The sequence below is a fragment of the Trachurus trachurus genome (genome assembly GCF_905171665.1).
Source record: "Trachurus trachurus genome assembly, chromosome: 8".
In the NCBI taxonomy this organism is placed as follows: Eukaryota; Metazoa; Chordata; class Actinopteri; order Carangiformes; family Carangidae; genus Trachurus; species Trachurus trachurus.
The window spans coordinates 3,414,481-3,428,317 of record NC_139905.1 but is presented as its reverse complement, the minus strand read 5'-3'; the positions used below and the strand labels follow the sequence as shown (position 1 = coordinate 3,428,317).

The following is a 13,837-nucleotide window of genomic DNA, read 5'->3' as shown; positions in this document are numbered from 1 at the left end:
CCTGTCAATGACTGTGGCTGTGCAGTCGGAAGCTCCCATTTGTGTCATAAACACAGGAATATCAACTCTTGACTTGCTTGAAGTAAACAAACTTCTTGGTGCATGTTTGAGTAAAAAAAAATTGCAGCTTTGAGGGATGTAAACAGCCTAAACAGGGGAAATTAAATCCGCTCTATTCATCGCTGCCGTGGCGATGCAGGGACAGACACAACTACCGCAAAACAGGAGCAATTAAACTGAAAATCTTCAGATTCCTTCTTTTAGACCTAAAATGTTAGGGAAAATACAGGCCGAGTTGAATTTGCCCATAATTGTCCTTTAATGAGCTGTTTTCTCTCTGTCACTGTTTAACCTGCTTCCTGTTGCTTCAGCTGTTGGACTTTGATTTTCTAAACTTGTTCATTCTGAAGCTTCTGAACAGATGATGAGACACTGAACGCTGTCAACCAGGAGCTTTGTCCTCAACTCACTGCTTTTATTCTTTATTCAGATTGGAGAAGTGCAGTTTGTCAGAGATCAGCTGTTCTTCTCTGGTCTAAAATATACTTTCTTCTGAAAACAGATTATTTTCTGTGTTTCTGTATTTAGATTTTAATGCATCTTGAGCAGGACATGTCTGTTGTGTTCTAAATGTTAAAGCAGATATCAGTGGAATGTTTTTGTTAATATAAGTCCTAAATAGTCCTATTTTCCGTCAGCAATCACTTACATGAAGTATTTCAGCCTAAACACGAGTCTCTCCGTCACTCTGCTCTGCTGTAACCCGAGGAGAAAATTTTCCTTGTGGGATACAAGTGTTATCCAATGAGGAGAGAGAACGGCATGAAGGGCTGTGTGTGCAGCCAAGGGATGCGCGTGAATGTGGTGACGTAGCACGAGGACCAATTGATGCCTGACAAGGGCGGGGGCTGCTAACTCATGGTGCGTTCAAAGAAACTCGTACTTTGTGTTTTTCCTTCCTGTGAAGTCATACCAGTTCGATCTGGTACGAGTTCACGGGTCGGAAGTTACGAGTGGCCGTTATAGGGAACTTTCACAGACAACAGGATGGTAAAAACACGAGCTACGGGTTACCTGGAACGCTACCAAGTCGTAGTTGTGACTTGAAGCTGTAACTTACGGTTTCAAAAGCCTGCCTTGAACGCAGCATTAGCCGAAACGGCCGTGAAGCTGATATCTGCTTTAATGCTACGCCAGACTACATGACTGGGGAAATGTTGTGTACGATATGCATGAGAAGAAGAAGGTTGTTGAGGATAATGTGCGTGCTCAGTAAACAAAGCTTGAGACTACTCCTCTGTTTTATTGTTTTATTCGTAAGTGTTCATTGAAACAACACGACAAATTGGCGACGAGAATGGCCGTGGCTACTACTCCTTTGCCCCCTGCATTCCTCTAATGTCCCGGAGACCCTGCAATGCCGTTTGAAACATGGCTAAAGATGTTTGAAAATTACCTGCTTGTAATCGACGTGGAAGGAGAAGAGTGGCCCGACACCCGACAATGAGCTGTACTGCTACACAGCGTCGGTACTGAAGCACGGAGGATTTTCTACACATTGCCTAACACAGGTACCTCATACGCCGAGGCTGTTGCTGCCTTGCGGGCGCATTTTGTGCAGAAAGTAAATGTGATTGCTGAAAGACACGAGTTCCGCCAACGGGCGCAGAGACATGATGAAACAATGGCGCAGTACATCTCCGCTCTACGTGAGATGCTGGCACAGTGTGATTTCGGAAATGTCGAGGAAGATATGCTACGTGATCAAATTGTTGAAAAAGCTTACAATGGGCGCATACGTGAACGTTTGTTATTGGAAGACAGACTAACACTGAATAAAGCCATACAGATTGCAAACCAAGTGGAGTCCGCTGCACGTGATGCCAGTGCTTTCTCACAAAATGAAACGACAGTCCGGGAGATTAAAAGGCTTCCAAAGAGGGAAGGTGGACGTCCCAACAACACAAGTGGCCAAAACAAAGGTGAAACAAAGACTGTACACACACGAAAATGTTACAGATGTGGCTCAGATAAACACCTGGCAAATTCTACAAAATGTCCTGCTACAAACAAAGTATGCAAATCATGTGGAAAGACTGGTCACTTTGCAAAAGTGTGCAGATCAGGTCACAAACATGAAGTAGGGGAAGTTGTTATTCCCGAGCTGACTGTATTACATCTGCAAGATGCTGCACCTGTAGAGAAGAAAATAATGTGTAAAGTGAAAGTAGGCACATTCCTACTTTCCTGGGGGGGGGGCGTATTAAGTTTCGCTTTCACCACGCGCTGCTGTTATGCATGCACGCTTCTCTGTTGTGTATGTGTGTGAGAGGAATGCGTCCGACAGGGGGGTAGACGGTGGCGAATATCGCTACATTTTTATTTTTTAAAGACGTTAGTTTAGGCGGCAGCTCTTTGTTGTTAAGGCGGCCGCCAAATATGCAGTCATGTGAGTTAATCGTGGATACTGGATCGTCAGTCTCCATATTGCCAGCCCATGTTTATGAGAACTCATTCAGCCATGTGCCCCTGAGGAAAGCTGAGATCCAGCTGGTGACATTTTCAGGGCAGAGAATCCCAGTACTTGGTATACTGAACATACAGATACATCATGATGGACATTCTGCTCCCGCCTCCTTTTACATTGTGAAGTCAGGTTCACTACTGCTGGAGTTGGATTTAATTACAGCTCTGGACATTGTTATCATGGGAAACAAAGTGATGCCAAAAGCAGAACAAGAAATCAGGGAGATAACCATCATACCTCCATCTGCCAATAGAGGGTATGCGTTTCCGTCACGTTGCCCTCGGCAACGCCCCGTTCGATCGGACTGAGTGGCAAAACAAGCGTCCCTCAACATGCTGGCGGATAGCGGTGGACTCATAAACTGGATAAAATATCTTATATCAAAACAAATTGATGTCAAAAGGAATCGACAACCAGCTCCACAAAGCCGTCTGCTGCACTGACACTTCCTGTAACACACAGTGTGACCGCGGTGCCTGCAGAGTGACTGACAGACTCACTGTTACTGTGCAGAGGGACGAGATTACAGCTGTTACTGTCGTCCTGACCGTGACTCCCGACACTTAAACCTGCGCGCTGCTTTTATTCTGAAAAACTTTGACCAGTCAAACTGTAGGATGGGTTAAAGGACTAATTTATCTGTTTAAGCATCATAACTATGACACCTGAAACTGTAAACACAGCTGATCGATCGAAAAAAATGACCGCTCCAGTGAATTTACTTTCCGTCATTGAGAACAGGTTCTTGAATGTAACTCGGTCAAAGTGAGACGTATCCTCAAGATTTTTAGCAGCTCTGTGAGGTCATGCATGCTTTACATGCTGGCAAAGCTAGACATGTCAGACTTGTGTGGGCTCGGAGAAAATCGCTCTGTTACTTGCTCGTTTTTTAACTTTGGCGCCTCTGCCACTCGTCTTTTTGCCACTCAGTGGACGTTCCACAGCGACTTCCGAGTACCGTGACGTCACGTGCATACCCTCTATACAGCTCTACCACTACATACAAGGTTAAAGTCAGAGATGATGTGCAACCGGTACAACAGAAATTAAGGAGGTTGCCATTTACTGTAAGAGATGCTGTTTCTGCAGAGTTAAAGCACCTACTGGATGCCGACATCATCGAGAAAATCGACGCGTCTCCCTGGGTGTCACCGATCGTGGTGACTCAACGGAAGAATTCAACCAGAATACGCATGTGTGTGGACCTCAGGGAGCCCAACAAGGCTGTAGTGACTGATAGCTACCCCATTCCACACACGGAGGAGCTCTTTTCAGAGCTCAGAGGAGCAACCATGTTCTCTGCAATCGACCTTGCAAATGCTTATCACCAGCTACACTAGGACAGTAGAGATCTGACTGCTTTCATAACCCATGAGGGGCTGTTCAGATACAAGCGAGTTTGTTATGGGCTCGCATCAGCGCCCTCAGCGTTTCAGAAGATGATGTCCATTGTGCTGCAAGGTCTACAGAGAGTTCAAGCGTATTTGGATGACATTATAGTTTACTCATCTGGCCGTGCTGAACATGAGAGACGCCTGAAAGCTGTGCTCCACAATCTACAGGAAGCTGGTCTACGTCTGAATACAGAGAAATGCAAGTTCTATCAGGAAAAGCTGACTTACCTGGGTCATACAATAACTAAAGATGGACTGCAGCCAAATGATGACCACATTGTAGCCATTCGTGATGCTCCAGCACCTGCGGATGCCACTTCCCTCAGATCTTTCCTGGGTCTGACTTTGTGGTACTCCAAGTTCATACAAAACTATGCAACTGTTGTGGAGCCAATGAGAGCGGTGCTACGTGACACTACATTCACATGGACTGATTATGCACAGAACAGTTTTCAGAAAGTAAAACAACTTATCACTGATAGTCCAGCACTCGCCATGTTTGACCCCTCACTTGCCACAATAGTTTCCACAGATGCCTCTGATTATGGCGTAGGTGGAGTTCTCACACAGATACACCCAGACACCTCCGAAAGAACAGTGGCATTTGCTTCTCGTTCCCTGAGTGCTACTGAGAGGAAATACTCAGTGGTGGAAAAAGAAGCTTTGGCTTGTGTCTGGGCTACATGTTTTATTGTTTTATTCGTAAGTGTTCATTGAAACAACACGACAATGTCTTAAAAACAAAAAACTCTTCTTCTAAATAATATGCGACAAATGATGTAAAATTTGAAACAGAGTTGTATTAATTCCTCATTTGAGTCCAGATTCATTTTCCTGTTTATTCAGATTTTTATCAAAAATCAAAGTTACACCGCTTGACACTGGGTTTCATCACGTCATTGACCCCTGTGCTGTTAGTTTATTGATTTAACCCTGATACGAGTTGATCAATAAAGTTATTAATAGGGGTGACCTCCAATAGTCGACTATTCAACGATTCGACTCTGATTGGACGATCAACCTCGCTGTCGAATCGCAAAATGCGGTTATGAAAAAAAGATTGTACCATTCGGAATATATAGGGGAGCTTCCTGCTGCTGAACATCTGGTTTTACATAGAATTTATCTGTTTTCTTATAATATAGGAGAGATGGTTTAGATACAAACATCACAGTGAGTGATCGAGCACAGGAGCACCATCTCTCTTTCTCTCTAAATACAGGGCTGAAGTTTTATTTACAATATTAAACTAAGGGACGCATTCTCTGTCTATTGTGCAGCACCTACACACACACACACACACACAAACAACAACGACACCATGGTGCTGTGACCCTCGACCTCTGACCCGTCTGAACCAGCACTGATGCTCATATCATGTCCTCACAACGAGACTTCACGTTTTTATTCTCCACACACACTCGTTAATTCACAGCACACACTCGTTAATTCACAGCACACACTCGTACTCGTCATCGCTGCACCGTCCCTGAAAGAGAGATGATGATGTCATCGCAGCTTAATGAGTGAGATCAGGAAAAGGACGGATGGAGAACGTCCTGTTATCTGATGCCAACTGAAGAATTAGTTTATTCAGCTGTTTTAACTCTTTTCTCCAGAAAAAGACACGAATGAGGTCATGAATCAATGAGGAAAAAACAACATGATTCTAATCTGACCAATCAGATTCAACTATGAAAATCCTTAGTGGAGGACACTCCTAAAAATAAAATAAAAATATAGTAAAAATAATAATAACAGAGAATCTTCATCTGATCAGTTATCAATGAATTGATCTTCTTTTTTTATTCTTTATTCAGATTGGATGGCTGCAGGTTGTCAGAGATCAGCTGTTCTTCTCTGGTCTCAGCTCTGAAGTCCAACCCCTCCCACCTGAGAAAACTGCACCTGAGCTCCAATGACATGCAGGATTCAGGAGTGAAGGATCTGAGTGGTTTTCTGGAGAGTCCAGACTGTAGACTGGAGACTCTGAGGTCAGTTCACTGACTGTTACTGTTGTAGATCTTAGATCTTTGATCCACAACTGAACCTGATTGGTCTTCACTCAGAACTTGAATCATTGACTTTGATTGAATTGATTAATGACATTTGAAATAGTGGTTGTTGAATATTTGCAGTTGTTGTTGTGTGAGAATGATTCTTCAGTTTCATTTCACTCAGTGGTCATGAATAATGTCTGTTCACTTCAGTTCAACCTTCACACAGACTCGTATTTCTCTCAGTCAGACGACTCATGTTTTCTAGAAACTCTGGAGAAAATGTCCAGTATCAGCTCACAGGGCTTAAAGGGGACCTCCTTTTTGCGCAACTAAAATAGTTCCTGGGTGCCTTAAAGACATGTCTGTGACGTGCTTCGGTCAAAATACCCCAAAGATCAAACATCACAGCATTCTCAAAAACAGGGTTCTGCAAAACGGTCTGTTTCAGTGGCCCCTCCCTTTAAATGCAAATGAACCACTCCCTCAGCATTGCGTTACCATGACGATGTCTACTACTAGTACCTATACTGATTTGGCCAAAATGTAGTATGCAAACAAAAGCTAAATCTGCAGTAGGCAAATTGCCAGATCTCCAGTCTGCATCTGACCAGTCTACATTGTGTAATGAAATGTGCCCATGACCTAGTCTCACCCTAACCAAAGATGGCATGGAGTAGTCTTTGCCATGTAGGCTACTGTAACCATGTAGCATGTAATATAAAAATGCAAAAATAAATATATAAAATAAATTAAAAATATATGCAGAATGGTCAGTTCATTGTAAAACAGTTATTTATTGATGTAAATGTGGTGATTTGTGCACATAGACTACAGCAGCACTGCTCCTCTCCTCCTCCTTCTCACAGCTTCACTTTTCATTCAAACTAATTCAACTGCCACAAGATTTCATCAATGAGACCAACATTCTGCTAAATAGACTAACCACACGGCGGTAAACGTCTAAAAAACCTGTGGGTATGTTTATTAGCGATGGTTTTCTCTACCGCGATGAGCACGGACGCCTGCCCGGCCAAGGAGGCCTGCAGACGGGCTCTGCCTGTGTGAGGAGCCGCTGCAGCTCCAGAGCTCCGGTGCTCCGGCGGTCCAGCGTTACGTCGGTCCGGCGAACAACGTCGCCCCGGCGGTACGTCGCTCCTCACACAGGTACAGCTTCACTTACATGAAACGTCGGCGTAAACTCCTAAATAAAACTTAGTAAAGTGACGCTACAGTGCTACAACATGCAGGGAAGAAGCAGGAAGTGCTCTGCTCCGCTCTCCGCTGTGACACCAGGCACAACAGAGCAGCATGGGAGGAGGCGGGGCCGGCTGGAGCAGAGACCTCGGCATGACCATGTAGGGGAGTCCGGCACGCATCGACGTAGACGCGAGCTCATGTCAAAAAAAAACTCAGCGCAACCGAGTGTAACAGGTGTGCAGAGAAATCCCAATTATCTAGCAGGGTTTACCTCCAAATGCATTAACCTCAGGATATGACACTTCCACGGCCTCTAGAACCATTATCCAACATTTTAAACAATAAAAGTCTGAAAAGCTGGAAAAGCATAATAGGTCCCCTTTAAAGTATTCCGGCCCCGTGCCGGATCTCCGGCGTTTGAAAATTTCAGAAGAAAAAAAAGAACACACACACACAATATTTGGCTGCACACAGAGAAGTTCATAGCTGGAGAAGACGGAGGACAAAGACAAAGCTAAATGTGTCGTATGCAAGACCACCCTGGCCTGCCTGCGCGTACTGTATGAGCCTGGAGACGTGACTCAGTCATTCGCTGGAGGCAGTGATACGCCAAGTAGCGTCGGGTCTCTTGCCGCTGTTGACGTCGGCACAAACGAACCTAGTGGTCCGAGCGGATGTAACGGCGCGCATTCGGTTTCGTTTTTTTTTTTCGTGCATGTCCGCAGCGCAACGCTGCACGGACGTGCCCCCCCACGCCCCATAGCAGAGGAAACGGGCCCTTGAATGGCTGGTCCAGACCCCTAGATTTTAATGAGATTTGTTTTTGCTCCCCACTAGACCAGTTGAGTTCAGTTTCATACACTCCAGCCATGCCTTGTTGCCCTACAATTAAGCTATAGGAACCTCAGTCAGTACTCAATGTGCTTTTTAAAAAATCTGAAACAAATGTTCCCTTCATGTTCTTCTCAGAGTACACCAGAATGCTTCAATGTGTTAAAATCACATTTCATTTTTTTTCTGGGGGGGAATGACCATTGTTGTGAGGTCAGACACACGTGGATTAATCAGTTTGTCTGTATGTAATAATGAAGCTGGCTTGAGCTCAGGAAGTAGTGGAGCTGTGCATAAAGCCCATTTACATTAGATCTATTTTTTGACATTTCCACTTTTTTTTTTTCTTTTTTAGATAGTTTTCATACATTTCAGGCATATATTGATATTTTAGAGATCTTGTAATGTCATGGAAACTTGTTGCCAAGTCCTGGGAAAGTCATGGAAATTTGTTGGTTAAAATGTGTATGAGTCTTCCGGTCAAGACATGCTCGTGACAGACGCATAGTCAATCGCTCCGTATCAGTCAGTATCAAAATTCCCCCAAACTCGAAAACTTTAACTTGAAAACGAAGAAGGAGTGGGGGGAAACAAAAAAGAGACGATTCGAACCGGACAGAGAGAGTAATTGAGCAAGAAAACCCACAAAATAAAAAACAAATGGAGCCGACCGACGAGGAAAATGGCGACATGCTAGCTAGCAGAGACGGCGGTGAAGCTAAGGACAACAAGCTACTACAGAAACTGTCTGCCATCTCAAGTAACATCCGTGATTTCCAAAACGACATTCACTCAGCTATCTCCGAGCTCAAGGGAGACTTAAAGAAAGACTTTAAGGACGAGCTAGCGACGCTGAGACACGAGCTAACCCAGAAGCTAACTGACGTCGGGACCAGGCTCCAGGGTCACGATCAGGCGATCACCGAGGCAGAGGAGCGCATCTCGGATATGGAAACAAGCGGCGCTGCAACTAAAGAGGCTCTTTTGAGTCTGCTGAAAGAACACCACAGACTGCAAGAGAAAGTCACCGATTTGGAAAGCAGATCTAGAAGAAACAACATCCGAGTTTACGGATTGTCGGAGGGCTCAGAGGGCGACTCGATGATAAAGTTTATGGAAAACCTGCTGACCACGGAGCTGGCTCTCCCCGACGGCATGTCCCTGCAGATTCAGCGGGCTCATAGAACTCTGACCCAGAAGCCGGGACCAGACGCTACACCTCGGTCTATTGTGATAAACTTTCAGCAGTATGATGTCAAAGAAACGGTGTTGAAGCTGGCCTGGAAAAAGAAAATCCACCTGAACAACAAACCGATTTTCTTTGACCATGATTATGCATACGAAGTGATGGAAAAACGCAGAGCCTACGGGGGAATTAAAAAAGCGCTGAAAGAAAAAGGCATTCGCTTCCAGACCCCATTCACGCGGATCCGGATTCACTGGAGCACCGGCCCACGGACCTATGAGGACCCACCCCAAGCCGCACAGGAGCTACGGGCACGGGGCATGGAGGTGCCAGCTGCCAGAGGGGATCCAGCCCCCAACCTAGAGGAAAGGATTCAGAAGGCGTTCCCATGGCAACGAGTGGCCAACGGAGGAAAACAGATGCAGACCCGAGTGAAAGAAAAACTCCAGGAGTTTAGAAGACCACCATCCCAATTCTAAAAGCACTAAAACCCCGTGCAGATTAAAATGCTGTGAGTAGACTGTTAATCAAGGGAGATGATCTGTTCTTTTTTACTCTCTCTCTTTACTTTAATAATAATCTGTTGAAGTTACTGTAAAAAAAATAAATAAAAAAACTGACTGAACGGTTAATAAGAATGTTGGACTCAACTCAACTCAACTCAAACTCAAAAGTACTTTATTATTCCGTTAGGAACTTCGTTGCGGAAGGACATCAAAAGTGCAGGTGCAAAACAACAATCCACACATACATACCACAGCCATACCCAACACAATACATATTCCTACAACCACACATAGTACAAATACTCGCAGCAAAGGTTAAAAACAAAGGACACATACAAGTATAAAAATTGATTAAAAACAAGTTAATTAAAAAGGAAAAAGTTCTGGTGGGAGTTAAGTGTTTAGAAGTCGGATTGAGGTGGGGATGAAACTGGATGATGCTCTCTTTGTCCGGAGTGGGAGTGACCTGTATCTGCGTGCTGATGGTAGTAGGCTGTAGTTGCTGTGTAGTGTGTGTGTTGTGTCTGTGGCGATCTGTGTGCCTTTTTTCTTGACCTGAATGTTGTAGATGTTGATGAGTGGCTCCTGTTCCTGACCTATGATTTTATTGCTGAGTTTGACTATTTTGTTTAGACTGTTTCGTTGGGTGATGCTGAGTGAACCAAACCAGGCTGTGATGTTGAAAGTGAGGATGGATTCGATGAAACATTTATAGAAAGCAGAGAGTATTGATTGATGAACCTGGAGTTTGCGAAGTTTACGGAGAAAAAAGAGACGTTGCTGACATTTAGAAAAAATAAGTTCACTGTGTAGTTGGAATGTGAGTTTGTAGTAGTGGGGCGGATTAGCTAAACAATCGTTCACTTTGTGATAAAAGCATGAAATTTGGTGGATGTGTTGGTGAATATGTTTCAAACAAATCTGGATATTGGGCCACCTCAAAAGCGCCCCCTAGTGGCCGTGGCAGCCATTTGTTATGCGAATAAATGAATGATTAATATAAACTGCCCTTTTAATAATACCAACTGGTGATGTATTGTATATTGTTGGAAAGCCTGATTAGTCACCTTTACAACGAGGTACAGCTTGTAAGGATCGTGCAATGTGCATTCATGGAATGAGTAACAGGGCTAAACGTGTGGGTAGCGCACCCCAAAAATGTGCATCCCCTGTGGGGCAGATTAGCTCAATAAATCACAACAATTGTTTATTTTGTGGTAGAAGCACAACATTTGGTGGAGGTGTTGGTGGATATGTTTCAAACATTTTTGGTTTTTAAGGACCCTTAAAATGTCTACTTAAGATTTTTCCTTGTTGCCCGGGTCAACTGATGTTCCATGGGGGTTTTTTGCCGGCCATTTTGAATTTATGTCCGCACGAATGGCGAAAATGCCAATTTCATAACTCCTAAACCAGACATCATACAAAGACAAATGAACACACCTTTTCATATAATTATGACACCAGGAATCAAATGGAAAGGTTGCTGAGATGGTAAAAACCATTCTTTATCAGATAAAAATTAACTCTCGTGTAGTATTTTAGTATAAATTACTCAAAAAAAAGTTCGGAAATGTTTTTTCAGTCCATAATTTCTCCCTTTTAATAATTCCGGTTGGTGCTGTCTTTTAGACCGATGGAAAGCCTGATTAGTCACCTTTCCAACGAGGTACAACTTGTGAGGGTTGTGCATTCATGGAATGAGCAACAAAACTATATCATTCCATGCAATTTTTGGTAATAATATATATTAATTATTATAAATATTTACCAATTTATCGGTGTCCCCTGATTTTATGTCAACCCTGTTACTCTAACCAAAAAACCCTTGAAAAACAATGGTACATCCCAGATTTGACATGGTTGACAGGAGTTTGCATCATCTCTTACCCAGGATGCTAACAGCTCAGTAATAAGTAGCTTTCTCTCATCTCTGATGTGCTATTTTTGATGTTTTTTCAAGGTTGGACCGGGGGGGACAAGCATACACCGTCAACCCTGTTACCACTTTTTAACATATAAATCTAAACAATTTTCTATTTCAGGTAATGGGCTCTATGCACAGCTCCACCACTTCCTGAATTTAAGGCCGGACCTTCATTTCCTGTCTTACATTATTGGACACACTGAGTAATCCAGGTGTGTCTGAGTAGTCACAATGGTCAGACACACCTGGATTAATGAGTTTGTCCAATAATGTAAGACAGGAAATGAAGGACCGGCCTTAAATGTATTTTTTAATATGTTACTGTCATGATGTAGTGTCTTACACTTGGTTTTATCTCATACTGTTGATAATATGTTCTGTATTTTTAGATTAGCCGCCTATGGACTGGTGTTGAAAATTAGCACTTGTGCTAAACACACTCAAGCAAAGCATCTGGTCTGTCCACTGGAACAGTCTTAATGTATTTGTGATGTCCATATCAAATAAATAAACATAATAATAAAATTCAGGAAGTGGTGGAGCTGTGCATAGAGCCTATTACCTTTCAAAGTACACAGTTTGCCCTTTAGCTAGCATTTATTTCAGCTAGCAATGGGCAAATTAGCTTGAAATAGTCAACCCTGTTACCTTTGCAGTGTAGACAATAGAATGTGTGTCCTGTCATCTATTACTCTTGTCAACCCTGTTACCATAACTTCAACCCTGCTGTCATTAATTTGATAAAAATGTTTTAAAAAAAATTGAATTTCAACTGTTACCATTATAATTAAAACTATACAGACTATATATAGAAAATATTCTCAATAATCTCTTATTAGAAATACTGTACTGTATATGTAAGTATAAGTTTATGTCGGTAACAGGGTTGACAAGATTAGGAAAACATTAAACTATAGTAAAATATTAAATTCCACAGCTTGAGATGGTACAACATAATTTCTTGTCATTTTAAACTTTATTTGATTCCTGGCTACTTAAAAAATAGCAATTAAATATAGTTTAAATTTTAACTTTTCAAAGTTGAAAAGTTACCAATTTCATGGAATGACCCATATGTGTTGGAGCGACCAATTGATACAAAAACACTACAGTTCATTTTTCTCTGATAAAGAGAGGTTTTACCATCTCAGTGACCTTTCCATTTGATTCCTGGTGTCATAATTATATGAAAAAGTGTGTTCATTTGTCTTTGTATGATGTCTGGTTTAGGAGTTATGAAAATTGGCGTTTTCGCCATTCATGCGGACATAAATTCAAAATGACCGGCAAAAAACCCCCATGGAACATTAGTTGACCCGGGCAACAAGGAAAAATCTTAAGTAGACATCTTAAGGGTCCTTAAAAACCAAAATTGTTTGAAACATATCCACCAACACCTCCACCAAATGTTGTGCTTCTACCACAAAATAAACAATTGTTGTGAATTATTGAGCTAATCTGCCCCACAGGGGATGCACATTTTTGGGGTGCGCTACCCACACGTTTAGCCCTGTTACTCATTCCATGAATGCACAATCCTTACAAGCTGTACCTCGTTGTAAAGGTGACTAATCAGGCTTTCCAACAATATACAATACATCACCAGTTGGTATTATTAAAAGGGCAGTTTATATTAATCATTCATTTATTCGCATAACAAATGGCTGCCACGGCCACTAGGGGGCGCTTTTGAGGTGGCCCAATATCCAGATTTGTTTGAAATATATTCACCAACACATCCACCAAATTTCATGCTTTTATCACAAAGTGAACGATTGGTGTAAAATATTGAGCTAATCCGCCCCACTATAGTCCATTATTGTGCCGAGGTATTTGTATGATTCCACCCTTTCTATTATTTCAGTGTTAACAGAGAGTGTGGGAGTGAAGTGTCCGTGGCGGAAGTCAATGACCATTTCTTTGGTTTTTGAGGTGTTTAAGTCCAGGCAATTGTCTCTACACCACAGAGCAAAAGAGTCCAGTTCATTTTGTAACAGTCCGTCTGTGTTGGTGGTGTCCATGATAACAGTGTCATCTGAGTATTTGATGTATGTTATTCCCAGGGTTGAGCTTCTGCAGTTGTCTGTGTACAGTGTGAAAAGTAATGGAGAGATGACCGAGCCTTGAGGGGATCCAGTGGAAATTGTCCGTGGTGCACTGAGGTGGCCATTCACCCTGACCCTCTGGGGTCTGTTTGTCAAAAAGGAGAGGACCCAGAGGATCAGGTGGGGATCAATGTTCATCTGGAGCAGTTTGCGTCCCATCAGGT

At 42.8% G+C, this 13,837-nt stretch overlaps 2 protein-coding genes across 2 annotated transcripts in view; both read left to right on the top strand.

Moving 5' to 3' along the window:
* The window catches only part of LOC310989793 (uncharacterized protein), a gene marked incomplete at its 5' end in the record, with an annotated part of 171,673 nt that overhangs the window by 35,980 nt on the left and 121,856 nt on the right, over nucleotides 1–13,837 (top strand). The gene's annotated exons all lie outside the window — the stretch shown is intronic.
* LOC310989732 (uncharacterized protein) overlaps nucleotides 1–13,837 on the top strand; it is a gene marked incomplete at both ends in the record, with an annotated part of 28,016 nt that overhangs the window by 2,952 nt on the left and 11,227 nt on the right. Inside the window, one exon of the mRNA XM_083976879.1 lies at nucleotides 5,742–5,915. Coding sequence (XP_083833005.1) covers nucleotides 5,742–5,915 — 174 coding nt within the window. The remainder of the gene's footprint in view (nucleotides 1–5,741; nucleotides 5,916–13,837) is intronic.